At 42.3% G+C, this 17,254-nt stretch overlaps 1 protein-coding gene across 3 annotated transcripts in view; it reads right to left on the reverse strand.

Annotated features, from left to right (window-relative positions):
* rad51b (RAD51 paralog B) overlaps window positions 1-16,785 on the reverse strand; it is a 547,632-nt gene extending 530,847 nt beyond the window's left edge. Inside the window, exons 1-5 of one of the 3 annotated variants that reach the window (XM_073040333.1) lie at window positions 16,675-16,785; window positions 15,538-15,631; window positions 11,756-11,869; window positions 1,688-1,804; window positions 388-524 (exon numbers count right to left, since the gene is read on the reverse strand). In XM_073040333.1, the coding sequence (XP_072896434.1) occupies window positions 388-524; window positions 1,688-1,804; window positions 11,756-11,869; window positions 15,538-15,621 (452 nt within the window). In that variant the 5' untranslated portion in view covers window positions 15,622-15,631; window positions 16,675-16,785. Of the gene's footprint in view, window positions 1-387; window positions 525-1,687; window positions 1,805-11,755; window positions 11,870-15,537; window positions 15,632-15,928; window positions 15,947-16,643 lie in introns of those variants that run through there. The other 2 variants (XM_073040332.1, XM_073040334.1) reach the window with 2 other exon arrangements.
* Window positions 16,786-17,254: the final 469 nt, after the last annotated feature.

A 17,254-nucleotide genomic window follows, 5' to 3' on the forward strand; every position in this document is an offset into this window, starting at 1 on the left:
GTCTTATTTCACCACAATACTAATGATCAGGAGAAAGTACACAGCCTAATTTACTGGATTAGATAATTCTACAGTTATTCTGCAGTCAAAATACAACTTGTCATGTTTGCACCTTTGGCAAAGTAAATGCAAATGGTTAGCAAGTGGGACTAGCTAGACTTTTCACAACTGGTTTGGGGCTGCATTTCATCATTAAATCTGGGAATATATTAAAATTCACAGTTTTTACAGTATCCACACACAAAGTAAGTTGCAGTTTTCTGTGTAGTTCATAAAAGATTGGGTATATTTCTTACAGTAACATATCACAGTGGAATTTAAGATCTTGATTGATAGTGGAATAGTATAGTCGAAGGGCCCATTGTACCTCAGAACCAATACTCTCACCTTTCAGCACTAAAAGCAGACTCTGTGTCGATGTAAATTACTGTACCATCCAAGCCACCCATGCCGATTGGCAAGGTTGCCAACACACTCAACATTATACAGAATTGAGTCTTTCCACAGCCTGAAGGTCCTGTCACCTGAACACAAAGGAACACATTTAAGAATTATTCCTGCAAAAGCTAGTACTAGGTCAACAAGTTTGAAAAACAACATCGTTAACCACAGAGTATCTCAGATGTTGTGTTGCACGTTGATTCACGTCTTCAGAATATAGAAGTCAAAATTAATCGCAGCCCGGTATATTTGCCTGCAATACTTGTATTGCTCCAATTCAGCAGAACTGAATTAAAATAACATAACGATATCCATCTAAAAATGTATACTGCTGCAGAAAGTGTATTCTGCTACAGATTAGTGATAGCAGGTTTGATTCCTGACCCCATTTCTTCACCCGGGCAGGGATAGTATACCTTACCTTAATGTCCAAAGTCTCCAAAGAAGTTAGTTAAATGATAGAATCCCTGCTACTGGACTAGGTATGGATGTGTAAAGATGCTACTGGCATAATGCCACAGCAAGATTCAAGGAAAAACTGCAGCTCATAAAGCATGCTAAAATATTCTCAGCCAATTCCAAACAAGATAGATCAGCTGGTACTCCCAGCACACAAGTGGATAATCAAAGATCATTTTAAAAACCCAGGAAGCATGAGGGCAGAATGAGGGTGGTCGGCTTATAGTGCATGGAGGTAGGGTATAAAAACATGAAGGGGAAAAGACTAAGTGTTTCTTGGAAGGAGTGTGGTACGAAGGGAGATAGAGTGGGAACAATGGAGAATTAGCGGGGTAAAAATTAATCTGTGTGATAGACAAAAAGAGTTGTTTGGAAATGGTAAAAGGAAAAAAAGGGTGAGGAAAAACAAAAGAAAGGTCTTGATATGAATACTGCCTAATTACTGTTTGAGGCCTCGATGTGAACAATGAACTATTGGCCCACATGTAAGCAGGTAAGTGGAGGGAGGTTGGACAAAAATTCACAAGGATGGAAGAAATGTTGGTATTTTAAATAATACTAAAATCAGGACTCAGTTTGAAATTTTTTGGGGGGGGTCAATATTTGTGTGTTAATGTCTCATGACCAATTCACAGAATTAACATTCATAGTACTGCATTTACCCAAGTACAATAAAACCTCATCTTCAATGGTGAGAAGTCATCCCCAATGTGCTATGACATCATCAGTGATTAAGATAAAGTGACCAACAGGAAGAGAAAGGATTGGGTGAATCTTTGAACCTTACCTCAGTGAGGGTTCCACAAGCCAATCCACCATGAAGAACCTCATCCAGGTCCGCCAGAGAAGTGGGGAAAAAAGCAGAGGAAGGGCAAGAACATCTTTCATTTTTCATTTCAAGTGCCTGGTATAAACAACAAAAAAAGTTCTGTTTGCAGCACATCCCATGAATTTACATCACAATGTTATCAGTCAGGAATTTAAAATAATTGCAGCAGACATTAATCTGGCCTTCTGGGAAGACCCCCCGTGGATACCAAAAAACGCGGATGCTCGTCCCTTATATAAAATGGCATAGTATTTGCATATAACCTATGCGCATCCTCCTGTATACTTTAAATAATCTCTAGATTACTTATAATACCTAATACAATGTAAATGCTATGTAAATAGTTGTAATACTGTAATGTTTAGGGAATATTGACAAAAAAACTGTACATGTTCCTCTTACTCACAACACAAGCAGCGAACAAACGAGATGCGAGGCAAACAATGATCAAACGAGTAAAACCTTTAATCATTTCTAGATTACAGAACTTATAACACCTAATACAATGGAAATGCTATGTAAATAGTTGTTACACTGTCTTGCTTAGGGAATATTGACAAGAAAAAAAACTGTACATGGTCTTCTCGCTTACAACACAAGCAGAGAATGAACGAGACGCGAGGCGAACAATGACCAAACAAAAAGTAAAACTTGTAATACCTGTACAGTAGTTGTTACACTGTCTTGTTTAGGGAATAAGGACACTTTGGAGGAGGCTCAATAATACTATAGACAGGAACTGTGGAGGTTGAGAGCTAAGGATCTTCAAGCATTGAACGTCGAGACTTCAGAATTGCAGGTGCTTTAGTTAGAAACATTGTTATAGGAAGCTGTCTCTTCTTTTTCTTTGCATCATCAAACAAATCCTGCAGTGGCTGTAGGCATGTTGTTATCCCTTGGGTGACATGGAGGCTTCGTTCCAGGCTTCGAATAATGCTCAAACAACAAGTGCTGGAAGAGAACTTCCGGGTTTTCTCGATTCGCAGTTGGTTGAAATCGCGCATGCAGAACTCGCGGATGAGGAGGGCCGACTGTATAAGGTGTTGTTCCTCCAACCTGAGTGTGGCTTCATCTCAACAGCAGAGGAGGCCATGGACTAACATATCGGAATGGGAATGGGACGTGGAATTAAAATCTGTGTCTCTAACAAATGTTTGGTAGAGAACTTCTGTTTTGCGGATGTTGAGACCAAGGTCCACCTTTATTGTTTCAAAGAGCAAATAAACAATGGCTTGGAGTACAGTGGCATGCGAAAGTTTGGGCACCCCAATCAAAACTTCTGTACTGTGAATAGCTAAGTGAGTGGAAGTTGAACTGATCTCCAAAAGTCATAAAGTTAAAGATGAAACATTCTTTTCAACATTTTAAGCAAGATTAGTGTATTATTTTTGTTTTGTACAATTTTAGAGTGAAAAAAAGGAAAGGAGCACCATGCAAAAGTTTGGGCACCCCAAGAGATTTCAGTTCTCAGATAACGGTTACCAAGGTCTCAGACCTTAATTAGCTTGTTAGGGCTATGGCTTGTTCACAGTCATCGTTAGGAAAGGCCAGGTGATGCCAATTTCAAAGTTTTATAAATACCCTGACTCCTCAAACCTGGACCCAACAATCAGCAGCCATGGGTTCTTCTAAGCAGCTGCCTAGCACTTTGAAAATTAAAATAAATGATATCCACAAAGCAGGAGAAGGCTATAAGAAGATAGCAAAGCGTTTTCAGATAGCCATTTCCTCAGTTCGTAATGTAATTAAGAGATGGCAGTTAACAGGAATGGTGGAGGTCAAGTTGAGGTCTGGAAGACCAAGAAAACTTTCCGAGAGAACTGCTCGTAGGATTGCTAGAAACGCAAATCAAAACCCCCGTTTGACTGCAAAAGACCTTCAGGAAGATTTAACAGACTCTGGAATGCTGGTGCACTATTCTACTGTGCAGCGACACCTGCACAAATATGACCTTCATGGAAGAGTCATCAGAAGAAAACCTTTCCTGCATCCTCACCACAAAATTAAGCATCAGAAGTTTGCAAAGGAACAGTTAAACAAGCCTGGTGCATTTTGGAAACAAGTCCTGTGGACTAATTAAGTTAAAATAGAACTTTTTGGCTGCAATGAGCAAAGGTATATTTGGAGAAAAAAGGGTGCAGAATTTCATGAAAAGAACACCTCTCCAACTGTTAAGCAAGGGGGTGGATTGATCATGCTTTGGGCTTGTGTTGCAGCCAGTGGCATAGGGAACATTTCACTGGTAGAGGGAAGAATGAATTCAATTAAATACCAGCAAATTCTGAAAGCAAACATCACACCGTCTGTAAAAAAGCTGAAGATGAAAAGAGGATGGCTTCTACAACAGGATAATGATCCTAAACACACCTCAAAATCCACAATGGACTACCTCAAGAGGCACAAGCTGAAGGTTTTGCCATGGCTCTCACAGTCCCCCGATCTAAACATCATCAAAAATCTGTGGATAGACATCAAAAGAGCAGTGCATGCAAGACAGCCCAAGAATCTCACATAACTAGAAGCTTTTTGCAAGGAAGAATGGGCAAAAATCCCCCAAACAAGAATTGAAAGGCTCTTAGCTGGCTACAGAAAGCGTTTACAAGGTGTGATACTTGCCAAAGGGGGTGTTACTAAGTACTGACCATGCAAGGTGCCCAAACTTTTGCATTGGGCTCTTTTCCTTGTTTGTTATTTTGAAACTGTAAAAGATAGAAATAAACAAGTAATCTTGCTTAAAATATTAAAGAAATGTGTCATCTTTTACTCACTTAGCTATTCACAGTAACAGAAATTTTTACCAGGGGTGCCCAAACTTTTGCATACCACTGTATTACGAGCAGTTTTGCCCCTTATCTGAGAAGAGATGTGCTGGCATTGCAGAGGGTTCCAGGTTTATATATAGCATTTCATGTGTTATGATCGCAGTCCCCTCCTTCTTGAGAATCACAAGATCGCTATTAATTCGGGTCTTGGACCCAGAAAATGAGAGAGAATCCTCAAGGTTTTGGAATGTGTCCTGGCCCCTCAGCACGACAAAGCCACGGATCTGGCCATTGTTTCTTGGAGACACCTTTGTGGATTGCGATCCTATACTACGTGCAAGCCCTCAGGGCAGCGGGGGCTGGGGGACGGGGAGAGATTGCATCATCCCAACCTGATTGACATCTGAGACCCCATGAGTCCAGATAAAAGAAGGGCTGTAGGAACAGCCCCCTCAGACACACCAGAAGAGACGCTAGCAATCCCGTATAGCGGGCAGCCATTTGAAGGAAGCCACGTGTGTCCGGTTCCCGTGCCTGGGAGCCGGTGGCTGATACCACAGAGATGATTTTCTTGAACTAACAACGGGGAACCAACTCCCCCGACACATCGGATCGGCCTCGTCAAAAGACCCGGGCAAGTTTCTCTTCTCACAAATCTCTCTCTCTCCAACAAGTGAAAACCCAGCGGTCCCCAAAGGCTAAAGCCTGCATGAACTGAGAGACTTTTATATTTCCATCGGACAATATATCATACCATAGACAAACGATAGAGCCATTTCTTATTGATGATTATTACTATACCCGCGCTTTAGATTGAGTATTGACGACGTATATTATCTGAATGTTTGTATTAACCTTACTTTTGTGCCCCTTTATAAATAAAGACTTTTAAAAATAGTACCATCAGACTTCAACGGACCTCTCTATCTTTGCTGGTAAGTGACCCAGTTACGGGGTACGTAACACATGGCTCTGGACCTTTACTCTCTGTTGATTAAAAGAATGATATGGGATCTCATTAAAACTTATTGAAAGGCCTAGATAGAGTGGACATGGAGAGAAAGATTCCTTTTAGTGGGAAGTCTAGGACCAGAGGGCACATCATCAGAATACAAGAATGTCCCTTTAGATCACAGATGAGGAGGAATATTTTTTACCAGAAGGTAGTGAATCTGTGGAATTCATTGCCATAGATGGCTCTGGAGACCAAATAATTGGGTATATTTAAAATGGATATTGATAGGTTCTTAACAAGAAAAGATGCCAAAGGTACAGGAGAATGGGACTGAGAGAGATAATAAATCAGCCATGATAGCAGAGGAGACTCGCTGGGCCAAATGGCCTAATTGTCAGGGGCTTATCTACGGAAAATAGCACCTAAGGCAAGCACTGAAATTGTGCTCCTGTCCAAACATCTGACATCCATCTTTTAGAAAGCTTTACCATAACATCAGCTCAAAAATACAAGTCAAGCTCATTAATCTTTTAATTAACAAATTATGGCACTACATGAAAATTATAACTGCACCTTCCTTGCTTTCGCTAATGCAATTGGTCTATGATGTGATCAAAGTCAGTTTTTTCAGATTCTCTTTCTACACTCAGCAGAGCAAGATCACAGAGTCTGCCTTGACCCATGGAGGCTCTCAAATATGAAAGTATTAGTTTTAACTTGCTGAATAATCTCTCACAGATGCCGATGGAAACCGCGATGGTTAGCATTATCTGAATAGCAATGCGAAGATTGGGGAAGATGCTCTCATCTCCATAATGAAGAATAAATTCAAGAAGCTCTTCAGGTCTTGATATTTTCATGTTGACCTGCCTTGATAGCAATATTCTGCAATCAAAATTTCTTAATATAGCTGCTGTCCATCAACATCAGAGCTGTACAATTGGCCCAAACTTTCGCACATCTTCTTTAGGTCGTTACTGTTGGCGCTGTAACAGTCCCTTGACATTGAGAAGGAACCCAAACTTGGCGTCAGTGTCGTGCAAACAAGCGAACCTTTCATCCGTTTCTCTGTGAAGACGGTCAAGTGTTCCCTTCATGACTCTTTCCATTTCCTCCTTAGCTGTTAACCCAGGATCTCTCGAGTTCTCATCAGTTTCTTTCGTCTCTGACGTCTTTCAACTTCAATATTCCATTCTTGACACTCCTTCAAGTGACTCACTGACCAATACTTCTCTTTCATCATAAAAATGATCTCGAAGGGCTTTCAAATCCAGGGCAGCATCGTGGAAGTTCATGCTAGGATCCTGCAGCCTCTTTTGAATATGGTCAATGCGAATGAGTACTTTGTTCCAAAATCCTGGCAAAATCAGAAAATCGTAACTCAACATGCGGTTATACAGCTGCCTTGCGTCACTTCTTGTTTCACTGGTCTCCTTTTCATTGTCTATCATGTCCTGGAGAACTTGAAGTATCTCCTCAAGGTACTTGTTGACGGGCTTCACTGCTTCTGCCCTTGCACTCCGCCTGGTTTCGGAGTCTGACTTAACAACCACAGGCACGGCGTTTTTGAGTTTTTCCCCAGCGCTGTGTTGAACGAGAGAAAAACACGTAGAGAGCTTTGATGGTTCCAAAAATCTTGACCATCATTGTATCCTGCTTAGCTGCATGCACACCCACCAAGTTGAGTGAGTGATTGTTGCAATTCACAAACACTGCCAGGTTGTTTTTCTCACTTATGCTTTGATGAGCACCACTTCTGTGTCCAGCCATCACAGCAGCGTTGTCATAGTGCTGTGACCGACAATCCTGTAGCTCCATTTCGTCCTTATCTAGCTGTTTCAAGATGTCTTCAACCAAGCTCTCAGCATCCTTCTGGCTTTTCTGCATAAAACCAAGGAAGGACTCTCTAACACGGACTGTTTTCCTCTCAAAATCAACTTCCACATACCTCACTACTCCTGACATCTGCTCACGGTGTGCCTGATCAGGAGTCGAGTCGAACATGAGACCATAGTACTTGGCTTTATGAATGCTTCTCAGTAAACTCTGGCGAACGGTGGATGTCATCATGTGGATGAATTCATTCTGGACACCCAGCGAAAGACCTGGATCCAGGATGACTTTCCAAATGAGTGAGGTGTTCTTTTACAACAGAGTCAAAGATGGCCAAGGAAAGCCAAGGAAATTTCCCACATTGGAGTCATCGTCTAGCTGAAGTGACTCCATGTCCCCGCAAAGCCAGGTTCTGAGTCGCAAGGAATTTTATGCAGTGAAGGATTCTCGTCAAGATATCACGCCACTTCTGCTTCTCCTTCTCAATCTGTGACTGAAGTACCACGTCAATAACTCCTGTTTCCAGCTAAATTTCTTTCCATTTCTTTCCACTGTGTGAAGAATTCCCGATGATTCTTGGCATTTTCATGAACACTAACCCTTTCAGGTGCTTTGTGCTGGTTGAATCCATTTTCCTGCTCCAATGATGGTCTGACCGGGAATAGAGAAGATAACAGATACAAAATGCAGACTTCTTAGAAGGGGAATAGACCAGCCATGAGCGAGTCACTTCTTCACCACGACCATTTCCCAATTTCCTCTTGAACCAAGTTTTGTTCATTGAGCGGTTATTTGTTGGTAGGGAAGACGCCTCACTGTTCTGGAAATACTTCGAACCCAACTTTATTATTTCTGTTCTCAACGCGTCAGGCAGAATTGCTTTTCCAGTATCCTTGTCGAACTTTAGAAGTCCAATGTCATGCTGTTCAATCACTTCTGGTATGACAGTTCGAGGCTCTTTGACACCATCCAGTTCACTAGGTTCACTGTTGTCAGGTTCAATCTCGTCAGGTAAAATCTCGTCAATAAACTCAACATCACCACCACCACCATCGTCTTCCCCTCCTGTCATGTCCATGTTCTCTGTGGCAGCCTCACTCTTAATCTCGTCACACTCGGATTTATCTGACTTGACTTCCTCCTTGGCTTGTGAAGCATTTGTACTTGATCCACCTTTGGATTCTAACAAACTTGTAGCAGGTGCAGACGACTCCATGGAACGTGTCGAACTACCTGTTCCGGGCTTTTCAAAGAAGGGCATGAAGAACTTGCTTGACTTCTTGGCTTTCTCTGCCTCCAACTTTCATCTCTTCCGTCCTTCAGCTCCACTTTCTTCCTTCTTCGTGAAGAAACGTTTCATGGTCTTCATACACAATGCTCTGAAGTAAGGGCAACCTAGTGCTTCTCACCCATGATAATCAAAGACAGATCATACATCTGAAGAAAGTTATTTTTTCACTATCCGAGGATGGCTTGTCTGACTTTAATACAAACTGCTCAGTGGTGTCTCCCTTCAAGTGGCGCCCAGGGCACGTGCCATACCTTAGATACGCCACTGCTAATTGTACTCCTATGTCTTATGCTCTTACGGTTTAACTCAGCTCTGAGCATCTGTAAATACTTTATTGATGCAAAGAAATTTTAAAAGTACAACATTGTGGTCTCTAACACCAACCATACAGAACAGGAGAACGATGAGCAATCAATACAACGTCTGCTGTACAATCACGTGACAGCATGCAGCTGCAGGTCAGGAAACTAATAATCCAGCATTCACTTGTTCTGAAAGAAACATAGAATAGTACAGCACAGAACCAGGCCCATCAGCCCATCTAGTCTGTGCTAGATTATTATTTTGCCTGGTCTCTGCAATCTGCACACTCCTCCCATTCATGTACTTATGCAAACTCTTAAATGGAGAAATCAAACTCATATCCATGATTTCCCTGGCAGCCTACTCTACACTCTCACCACCCTCTGAGTGAAGAAGATTCCCCCTCATACTCTCCTTAAACATTTCACCTTTCACCCACCCCTTATCTGTGACCTCACCCAACCTTGGTGGAAAAAGCTTGCCTGCATTTACCCTATCTATACCCTCATAGTTTTGTATACCTTGATCAAATTTCCCCTCATTCTCCTACATTTTAGGGAATAAAGTCCTAACCTATTCTACTTTTCCCTATAATTCAGGTCCTCAAGTGATGGCAACATCCTTGTAAATTTTCTCTGTACTCCTTCAATCTTATTGATATCTTTCCAGTAAGAAGGTGATCAAAACGGCACACAATACTCCATATTAGGCCTCACCAACAACATATACAACTTCAACATAACTTACTAATTCCTGTACTTAATACATTGATTTAGGAATGCCAATGTGCAAAGCCTCGTTTTAAGACCCTATCTACCTATGGCACCACTTTCAAGGGGTGTCTATGTATTCCCAGAACACTCTGTTCTACTACACTCCTCAGTGCCCTACCATTCACTGTGTCAGTCCTACCCGGTTTGTCCTCCCAAAGTGCAACACCTTACACTTGTCTGCATGAAATTCCATCTACCATTTCTTGGCCCATTTTTTCAGCAGGTCCAGATCCTACTGCAAACTTTGAAAGCATTCCTCTCTGTCCACTATGCTCCCAACCTTGGTGTCCTCCACAAATTTTCTGATCCAGTTTACAATTATATCATCCAGATCATTGATACAGATGACAAACAACAACAGACCCAGCACTAATCCCTGCAACACACCATTAGTCATAGATCTCCAGTCAGAAAATCCTGACACTGCAACACTTGGCTCACTTGAGAGTTCGGAAAGTGGGTGGAGATACAGAATGTAAGCAGGGTATGCAGCTGAAGCCTGGGGTTCAGAGTCCAGTGGGGATTAGGGTCTGGACTATGGGTCAGGTTTACATCAAGATCCTGAAGGTGAGTAAGTTTGTATCCAGAACCAGTGTCTGGAGTGGCTGCAATTCCTGATCCTTTGAAACACAATGGAGTTAGTGGAGAATTAAAGGTGCACCTATTTAACATGTAGGAGGGGCAAGATAAAACGGAGGAGACGCAGGTAACTATAAATGGCATAATTTATAGCAATTATTAGAAAGAAATGTTTAATATTCCTGGCATATGTTGTGAAATTTGTTGTTTTGTTGCAGCAGTACACTGCAATATGTAATAAGAAAAAAAACTGTGTATTACAGTAAGTACACCAAATATAAAATATTTAATTGAATAAGTAGTGCAAAAAAAGAGAAAAAATATATAGTGAGGTAGCATTCATGTATTCATTGTCATTCAGAAATGTGATGGCACAGGAGAAGAAGCTGTTCCTGAAATGTTAAGTGCATTTTCTCTGGCTCCTGTACTCCTCCTTGATGGCAGCAATAAGAAGAGGGCAGGGTCTTTCCTGGGTGATGGGGGATATCAGGAATGTCCAATAATCCAGAAAATCTGCTAGTCGGGCAATACCAATGTCCCTAACGTGCTGGATTTTTGGAGTTTTACCAGTACCAGGTAATTTGCCACACAAGGCCACAACACTACTGCGTCACTTTGCTGAAGCATCACCTTGCTCAAGAGAAAGTTAATAGACAATAGGTGCAGGAGTAGGCCATTCGCCCTTCGAGCCAGCACCACCATTCAATGTGATCATGGCTGATCATTCACAATCAGTACCCCATTCCTGCCTTCTCCCCATATCCCTTGACTCCACTATCTTTAAGAGCGCTATCTAACTCTTTCTTGAAAGCATTTAGAGAATTGGCCTCCACTGCCTTCTGAGGCAGAGCATTCCATAGATCCACAACTCTCTGGGTGAAAAAGTTTTTCCTGTACTCCATTCTAAATGGCCTACCCCTTATTCTTAAACTGTGGCCTCTGGTTCTGGACTCCCCCAACATCAGGAACATGTTTCCTCCCTCTAGCGTGTCCAATCCCTTAATAATCTTATATGTTTCAATTAGATCCCCTCTCATCCTTCTGAATTCCAGTGTATACAAGCCCAGTCGCTCCAATCTTTCAACATATGACAGTCCCGCCATCCCAGGAATCAACCTCGTGAACCTACGCTGCACTCCCTCAATAGCAAGAATGTCCTTCCTCAAATATGGAGACCAAAACTGCACACAATACTCCAGGTGTGTGTTTAACCAAGTTCATGGTTAAAGCAATATATCAAGGGTACACATTAAGACCAGACGCAGCAAGCCCAATTGGTAACCGCCTTGTGAGCCAGCAGATGCATAATGGATCAAATGGCCTCCTCCTGCGGCACCTATTTTACAATACATCAAATATTGTTCCATTAATGCCTTTACAAATCAACAAAGGTGCAATATGGACTACACCAAGAAGATTTACATCCTCAACTAAGAGAAATGGAGACAGGGAGCATAGAAAGATAGCCAAGGAATGAAAAATTACACATTAACTTTACACTGTGAACTTAGGAGAGGTGCATTTACTTACGGTAATCATTTTAGGAGCACAAGCTTTGCTGACAATTTTTGTCAATTCATACACTTTATTGATACTCTGACCCATGTGGCGCATCAACTCGAGAGATGAAAGGGATAGGAAATCCTGTTAAAAACAGAAGACATACCGCAAAACTTCAGTCTCAGACTAGGTACGAAATTTGGAATACAATCAGAGGAGTGTGTAGGTTTGAGTCAGCAAATAGGGGTATATGTCAGCACCGTATGACTATTAATTATATTAAGGACAATGCATGTATACATAATAGGATCATTTAATGTACATCTCCAAAAACAATCAAATTTCAAATTTGTCTGTTCAATCTACATGGTGATGCTTATATATAAACAAACAATCTCCAAAATAAGCTCTCTGGCAGCCAAATAAAAACTCAGAAAATATTGAGGTAGGAAGACAAAGGTACACCAGAACTAAGACAGATGAGGCAAAGTTGCATTGAAATAAAAGAAAAAAAAACACAATCATATAACTCCTCTGATAAGGTTGCATCACCCATTGCATGTCATAACCAAGTCATTTTGATGTGGCAAAATTCTAGAAGACAACAGCCACAATGTGCTTAACAAGCCTCAAATCCATCAATGTGAAAAGAACAGATAATTAACTAGTAGTAACAGTTTAAGAAAAACTATTGTCCAGGATACTAGAAAAATATTTCTCAGTATATAGGGACAAGATATTTTGGGACTTGAAGAGGGGTTCCCACTCCAATCACTTAACTGAAAATAACACTTCTGCAAATGCAGCACTTCCCCTGCTGTCCCATGGTGTCAGAGTAGTCCATGTACTCAAATTCCTGAAATGGAACATAGTCCGGCCAAGTGTGAGGTCTTGCAGTTTGGGAGATCAAATGCAAAAGGACAGCAAACTGTTAATGGCAGAACCCTTAACTGTACTCATCTTCAGAGGGATTTTGGAGTCCAAATCCATAGCTCCCTGAGAGGAACTATACAGACTGATAGGCAGTTAAAGACGATCATGAGAAGCATAGATATACAGCCAGTATATTTTCTCAGAGCTAAAATGTTTAATACAAGTAGTCCCTGAGTTACGAACGTCCGACTTACGGACAACTCGTACTTACGAACCGAGGAAGGAGAAAACCATCCGCCATTTTAAGTCAGATCGCGACGCCGTCTGCCATTTTAAGTGGTTGCCGTTGACACTGTGTTGAGTGTTTAACTTTGTATTTGGCTTAAAATTTTCTTAGTAAGATTCACCCTGACCCCGCTCCCCCGTTCCGGTTGGCTGCTGGTGCAGTGAGATCAGCGCCGGGCTGGAGAACAGAGGTTTCTGAGTTCGATCCAGTGACAGACCGCTCCCGTGCCGGGTTGATGTCAATCCAGTGACTCCCGTACCATCCGTGCCGGGTTGATGTCGAGCTCGCAACTCGACCTCGTAAAAAAAAACACTGCCACCTTCAGTTTAAACTCCCACGCGGAATATTGTGGAGGATCAAATACCCAAACCCAGCACAGCCCCCACTTGTCCCATTTAGCCTGTCTCAGTGCGGTGGTCCTTAGGACCCAGCGGACTTCGGGAGCCGGCAGAGCTCAGGACCCACCACCCGCAGTGTTTCTGTTCCATTGACGGGAAGAGATCACGATTGAAAATAAAGTGGAAATAATAAAGCGTTTGGAAAGAGATGAAACGCCATTGATCATTGGAAAAGCGTTAGGCTACAGTCGGTCAACGATGGGAACAATTTTAAAGGATAAAGTTAGAATAATGGAGAATGTGAAAGGCCCTGCCCCGAGGAAAGCTACAATTATTACTAAGCAACGCAGTGATTTAATTATAGGAATACATATGTTTCTTAAGTGTTTTATATGCATAGAAAAGTAAAATATATACTATATACTAACATTTAACTAACTGACACTAAATAATACCGGATGTACTTGTTCCGACTTACATACAAATCCGACTTAGAGTCAGACTCAGGAATGGAACTCGAATGTAACCCGGGGACTGCCTGTACTAGAAAGTATGCACTTAAGGTGATGGGGGCAAATTCGAATGTGTTGTAAGTTTTTGTTTCTCTGCGTAGAGTGGAGGGTGCCTGGAATGAATGCACTACCAGTAGTAGTGGTGGATGCAAATAAATAGAGGCATTTAAGAGACTCTTAGATAGGCACATAAATGTGCAGATAATGGAGGAATATGGACATTGTTTAGGTATAAGAGATTAGTTTAGTAGGTACTTAATTACTTATTTAATTAGTTCAACATAACATTGTGGGCCAAATTGCCTGTTCCTGTGTTCTATGTTCTAAACGTTATTTTCTATAACTATATCATAGAAGGTTCAGAGGAGGTTCACGAGAATAATTCCGGGAATGCAACGGTTAATGCTTGATGGCTCTGGGCCTGCATTTGCTGGAGTTTAGAAGAATGAGGGGGATCTCATTGAAACTGACTGAATATTGAAAGGACAAGAAAGAGTGGACGTGAAGAGGATTCTTCCTATAGTAAGGGACTCTAGGAACAGAGGCCACAGCCTCTTCACGTATAGAGGGACATCCATTCAGAATAGAGATGAGGATGAATTTCTTTAGCCAGAGGGTAAGGAATCTTTGGAATTCATTGCCACAGATGCCTGTGGAAGCCAAATTATTGGATTTATTTAAAGCAAGGTTGATAGGTTATTGATTAGTCAGAGTATCAAAGGTTACGGAGAAAAGGCAAGAGAATTGGGTTGAGAACAATAAATCTGCCATGATGGAATGGCAGAGCAAAATCGATGGGTCAAATGGCCTAATTCTGCTCCTATGTCTTATAGTCTAACAGCACTCCGATTACCACTAATCAGGACAAGGCTTGAAAGAGTAGTTACAACGATGTTTGATTTATTCATTTATTCATTCATTCATTTATTTGGATACGGCGCAGAAAAGGCCCTTCGAGCCACACTGGCCAGCCACCCCAATTTAACCCTACCCTAATCATGGTGCAATTTACCATGACCAACTAACCTACTAACTGGTGTGTCTTTGGACTGTGGGTGGAAACTGGGGCACTCAGAGAAAACCCACGCATTCCACAGGGAGGACATAGACTCCTTACAGATGTCATTGGAATTGAAGTTTGAGCTCCGACGCGAGGAGCCGTAATAGTGTCACGCTAACCACAGACCTGAGTTATAGGGAAAGGTTGAATATGTTAAGACAGTTTTTGCCGGAGCACAGCAGGAGAGTAAGATCTGATAGAGGTATACAAAATTATGAGGGGTTTAGGTAGGTTAATGCACGCAGGCTCCAATCCTGAAATTGAGTGACCAGAACTAAAGATCATAGGTTTATGGTTAAAGGTGAAATACTTGAGGGGAATTTGGGAGGGTGGTGCGAGTGTAGAACAAGCTGCCAGTGGGCGTGGTAGACGCAGGTTCAACTGCAACATTTAGGAGAAGTTTGCATAGGTACATGAATGAGCAGTATAGCGGGCTATGATCCAGGTGCAGCTTGATGGGCCTAGGGAAAAAGACCTGGCAGAGATTAGATAGGCTGAAGAGTCTGTCTCTATGCTGTAGAGCTCTACAATTCTATGGTCACTAAGACAAGTTATGGGTAAATCAAGAGTTCCTCCATACCGCTGCGGAATGGTGTGGAAGTGGAACAAGGGAACAATAGGGCTCATGTAGAATAATTTACTGTATTTCTTCATTACTCTGTGGACAGAAGAGAATTTGTGCAGCAAGCATTAGCTTTCTACTGTATTGTGTTTAGTATTATACCGCTCACTGGTTGCCTTACCCGACAGTTGATGATCTGGTACTTCCAAAGCCTCTCACATAATCCCAGAGGAAGTCCTGTTCTCTTTAACATTTTATTAGCCATGGTTAGCCACCTAGATTGAAGAAATTAAATCAGATATAAACAATCGCATCATAGCATACACATCTGTCTAGGACAACAAAATGCTGGAGGAATTCAGCAGGTCAGGCACCATCTATGGAAATGAATAAAATCCGCATTTCGGACTGAGACACTTATCAGGAAAAGACGCATAGGTGCTGCCTGACCTGTGAAGTTTCTCCAGCATTTTGTGTGTGTTGCTCTGGATTTCCAGCATCTGCAGACTCTCTTGTGTTTACACATCTATGTATATTTGCAATATTTGTACTGTAGCAAGCAAAGTAATTACTGTGACTTTTGCTTAGGTGTCAGCTTGTGTTGCTCCCTCACAGCACCGGAGGCCAGGGTGCAATCCTAATCTTGAGTGTAGTCCATGTGGCTCTGCCCAGGACATCATGGGTTGCCACTGGGTCTCCTGGTTTCATTTGACATCCCAGCTCAGTGATTATTCAGCCACTCAAAGTTGCTCTTCAATGTAGCTAAGTGCCAAAAAATTGGAGAAAAGTCAGTGGATATGTGAGAGACTAATTTCAGGACAAAGGGAAAAAAGGAGGTGGGAACGCAACTGACGAGGTTGCTCTCTTGAAAGGCAACAAGGATTTAGTGAACTGAATAACCCCTTCTCTGTTGTACGAAGTCAAGGATTCCTATACGAGCTGAATGTCACCTCTCTTTTTTTGTGTTGGAAATATTTAGATAGAGGCATACTGCCACTTGTTCACAATTGGTCAAAATTAACTCAAGCAAATGCAATGCTTTAGAAACTAATCAGTCTTGGGAAGCAGTAGAGGGTTGGAACAAACTCGATCTCCATCCCCACTTCCCAGCTTCCCCAAGTTATTGGTACAGACCCTAGATCTTCAGTGGGATATGGACCAGCTTACACAGGTCGGCACAGGAGGGTTTGTGTTCGTGCTGAATTACTGTACGGCTTCTCCCTCCTTCCCTCCCACCCCAAGCACACGCCCCCTCCGTCCCCAACTCTTTTCTTCCCTCTCCATTACCCAAGTCTCTGACTAGAAGCTTCCTTCTTACTCTCCACAATCCCGGACACCAAACCCAACTCCACACTCGGCCCTGAGCCCGAGCGAAAAAATTCCCGGGCTCCAGGACTACATCTAAAGCTTCAGGCCCATTGGTTTGCTCCTTCAACACCCTACACCAATCACTGCGACTGATAAAAATATGGGCTCGTCGCTGACCGAGCAGGCCTCTTCCATTGGTCCGTGTGTTCAGGCCCCAACCAATTGCTGTTAAGAGAGCCGAAAGGCGCCGGTATATTAGCCTATCATGGGTGGCGGGATTGTGGAAGAGGGCGAATGATTGGTTTCTTTTTGCGCAAGCGCGAGATCCTAGCCACGCTGGTGCAAGCTGTGGTTGGAGCCGCTTTCCCAAAGTGGCCTCTCCTTGTCTCTTCTGCCCGTTTGTACAAACTTCATGGATGTTAAAACAGTGGCAGCTGAGCAGCTTGTAACCATTGTAGGGCAAGCACCAAGCGGAGTTGTGTTTCCAAATCTCCCAGGATGTCGAGAGATTTGTTATGAGTGCTTTAAGTTTTCTCCCCCGGAAGGACATCTAACGCAACACGCTGGAGGAACTCAGCAGGTCGGGCAGC

The sequence above is a fragment of the Hemitrygon akajei genome, chromosome 3 (genome assembly GCF_048418815.1).
Source record: "Hemitrygon akajei chromosome 3, sHemAka1.3, whole genome shotgun sequence".
In the NCBI taxonomy this organism is placed as follows: Eukaryota; Metazoa; Chordata; class Chondrichthyes; order Myliobatiformes; family Dasyatidae; genus Hemitrygon; species Hemitrygon akajei.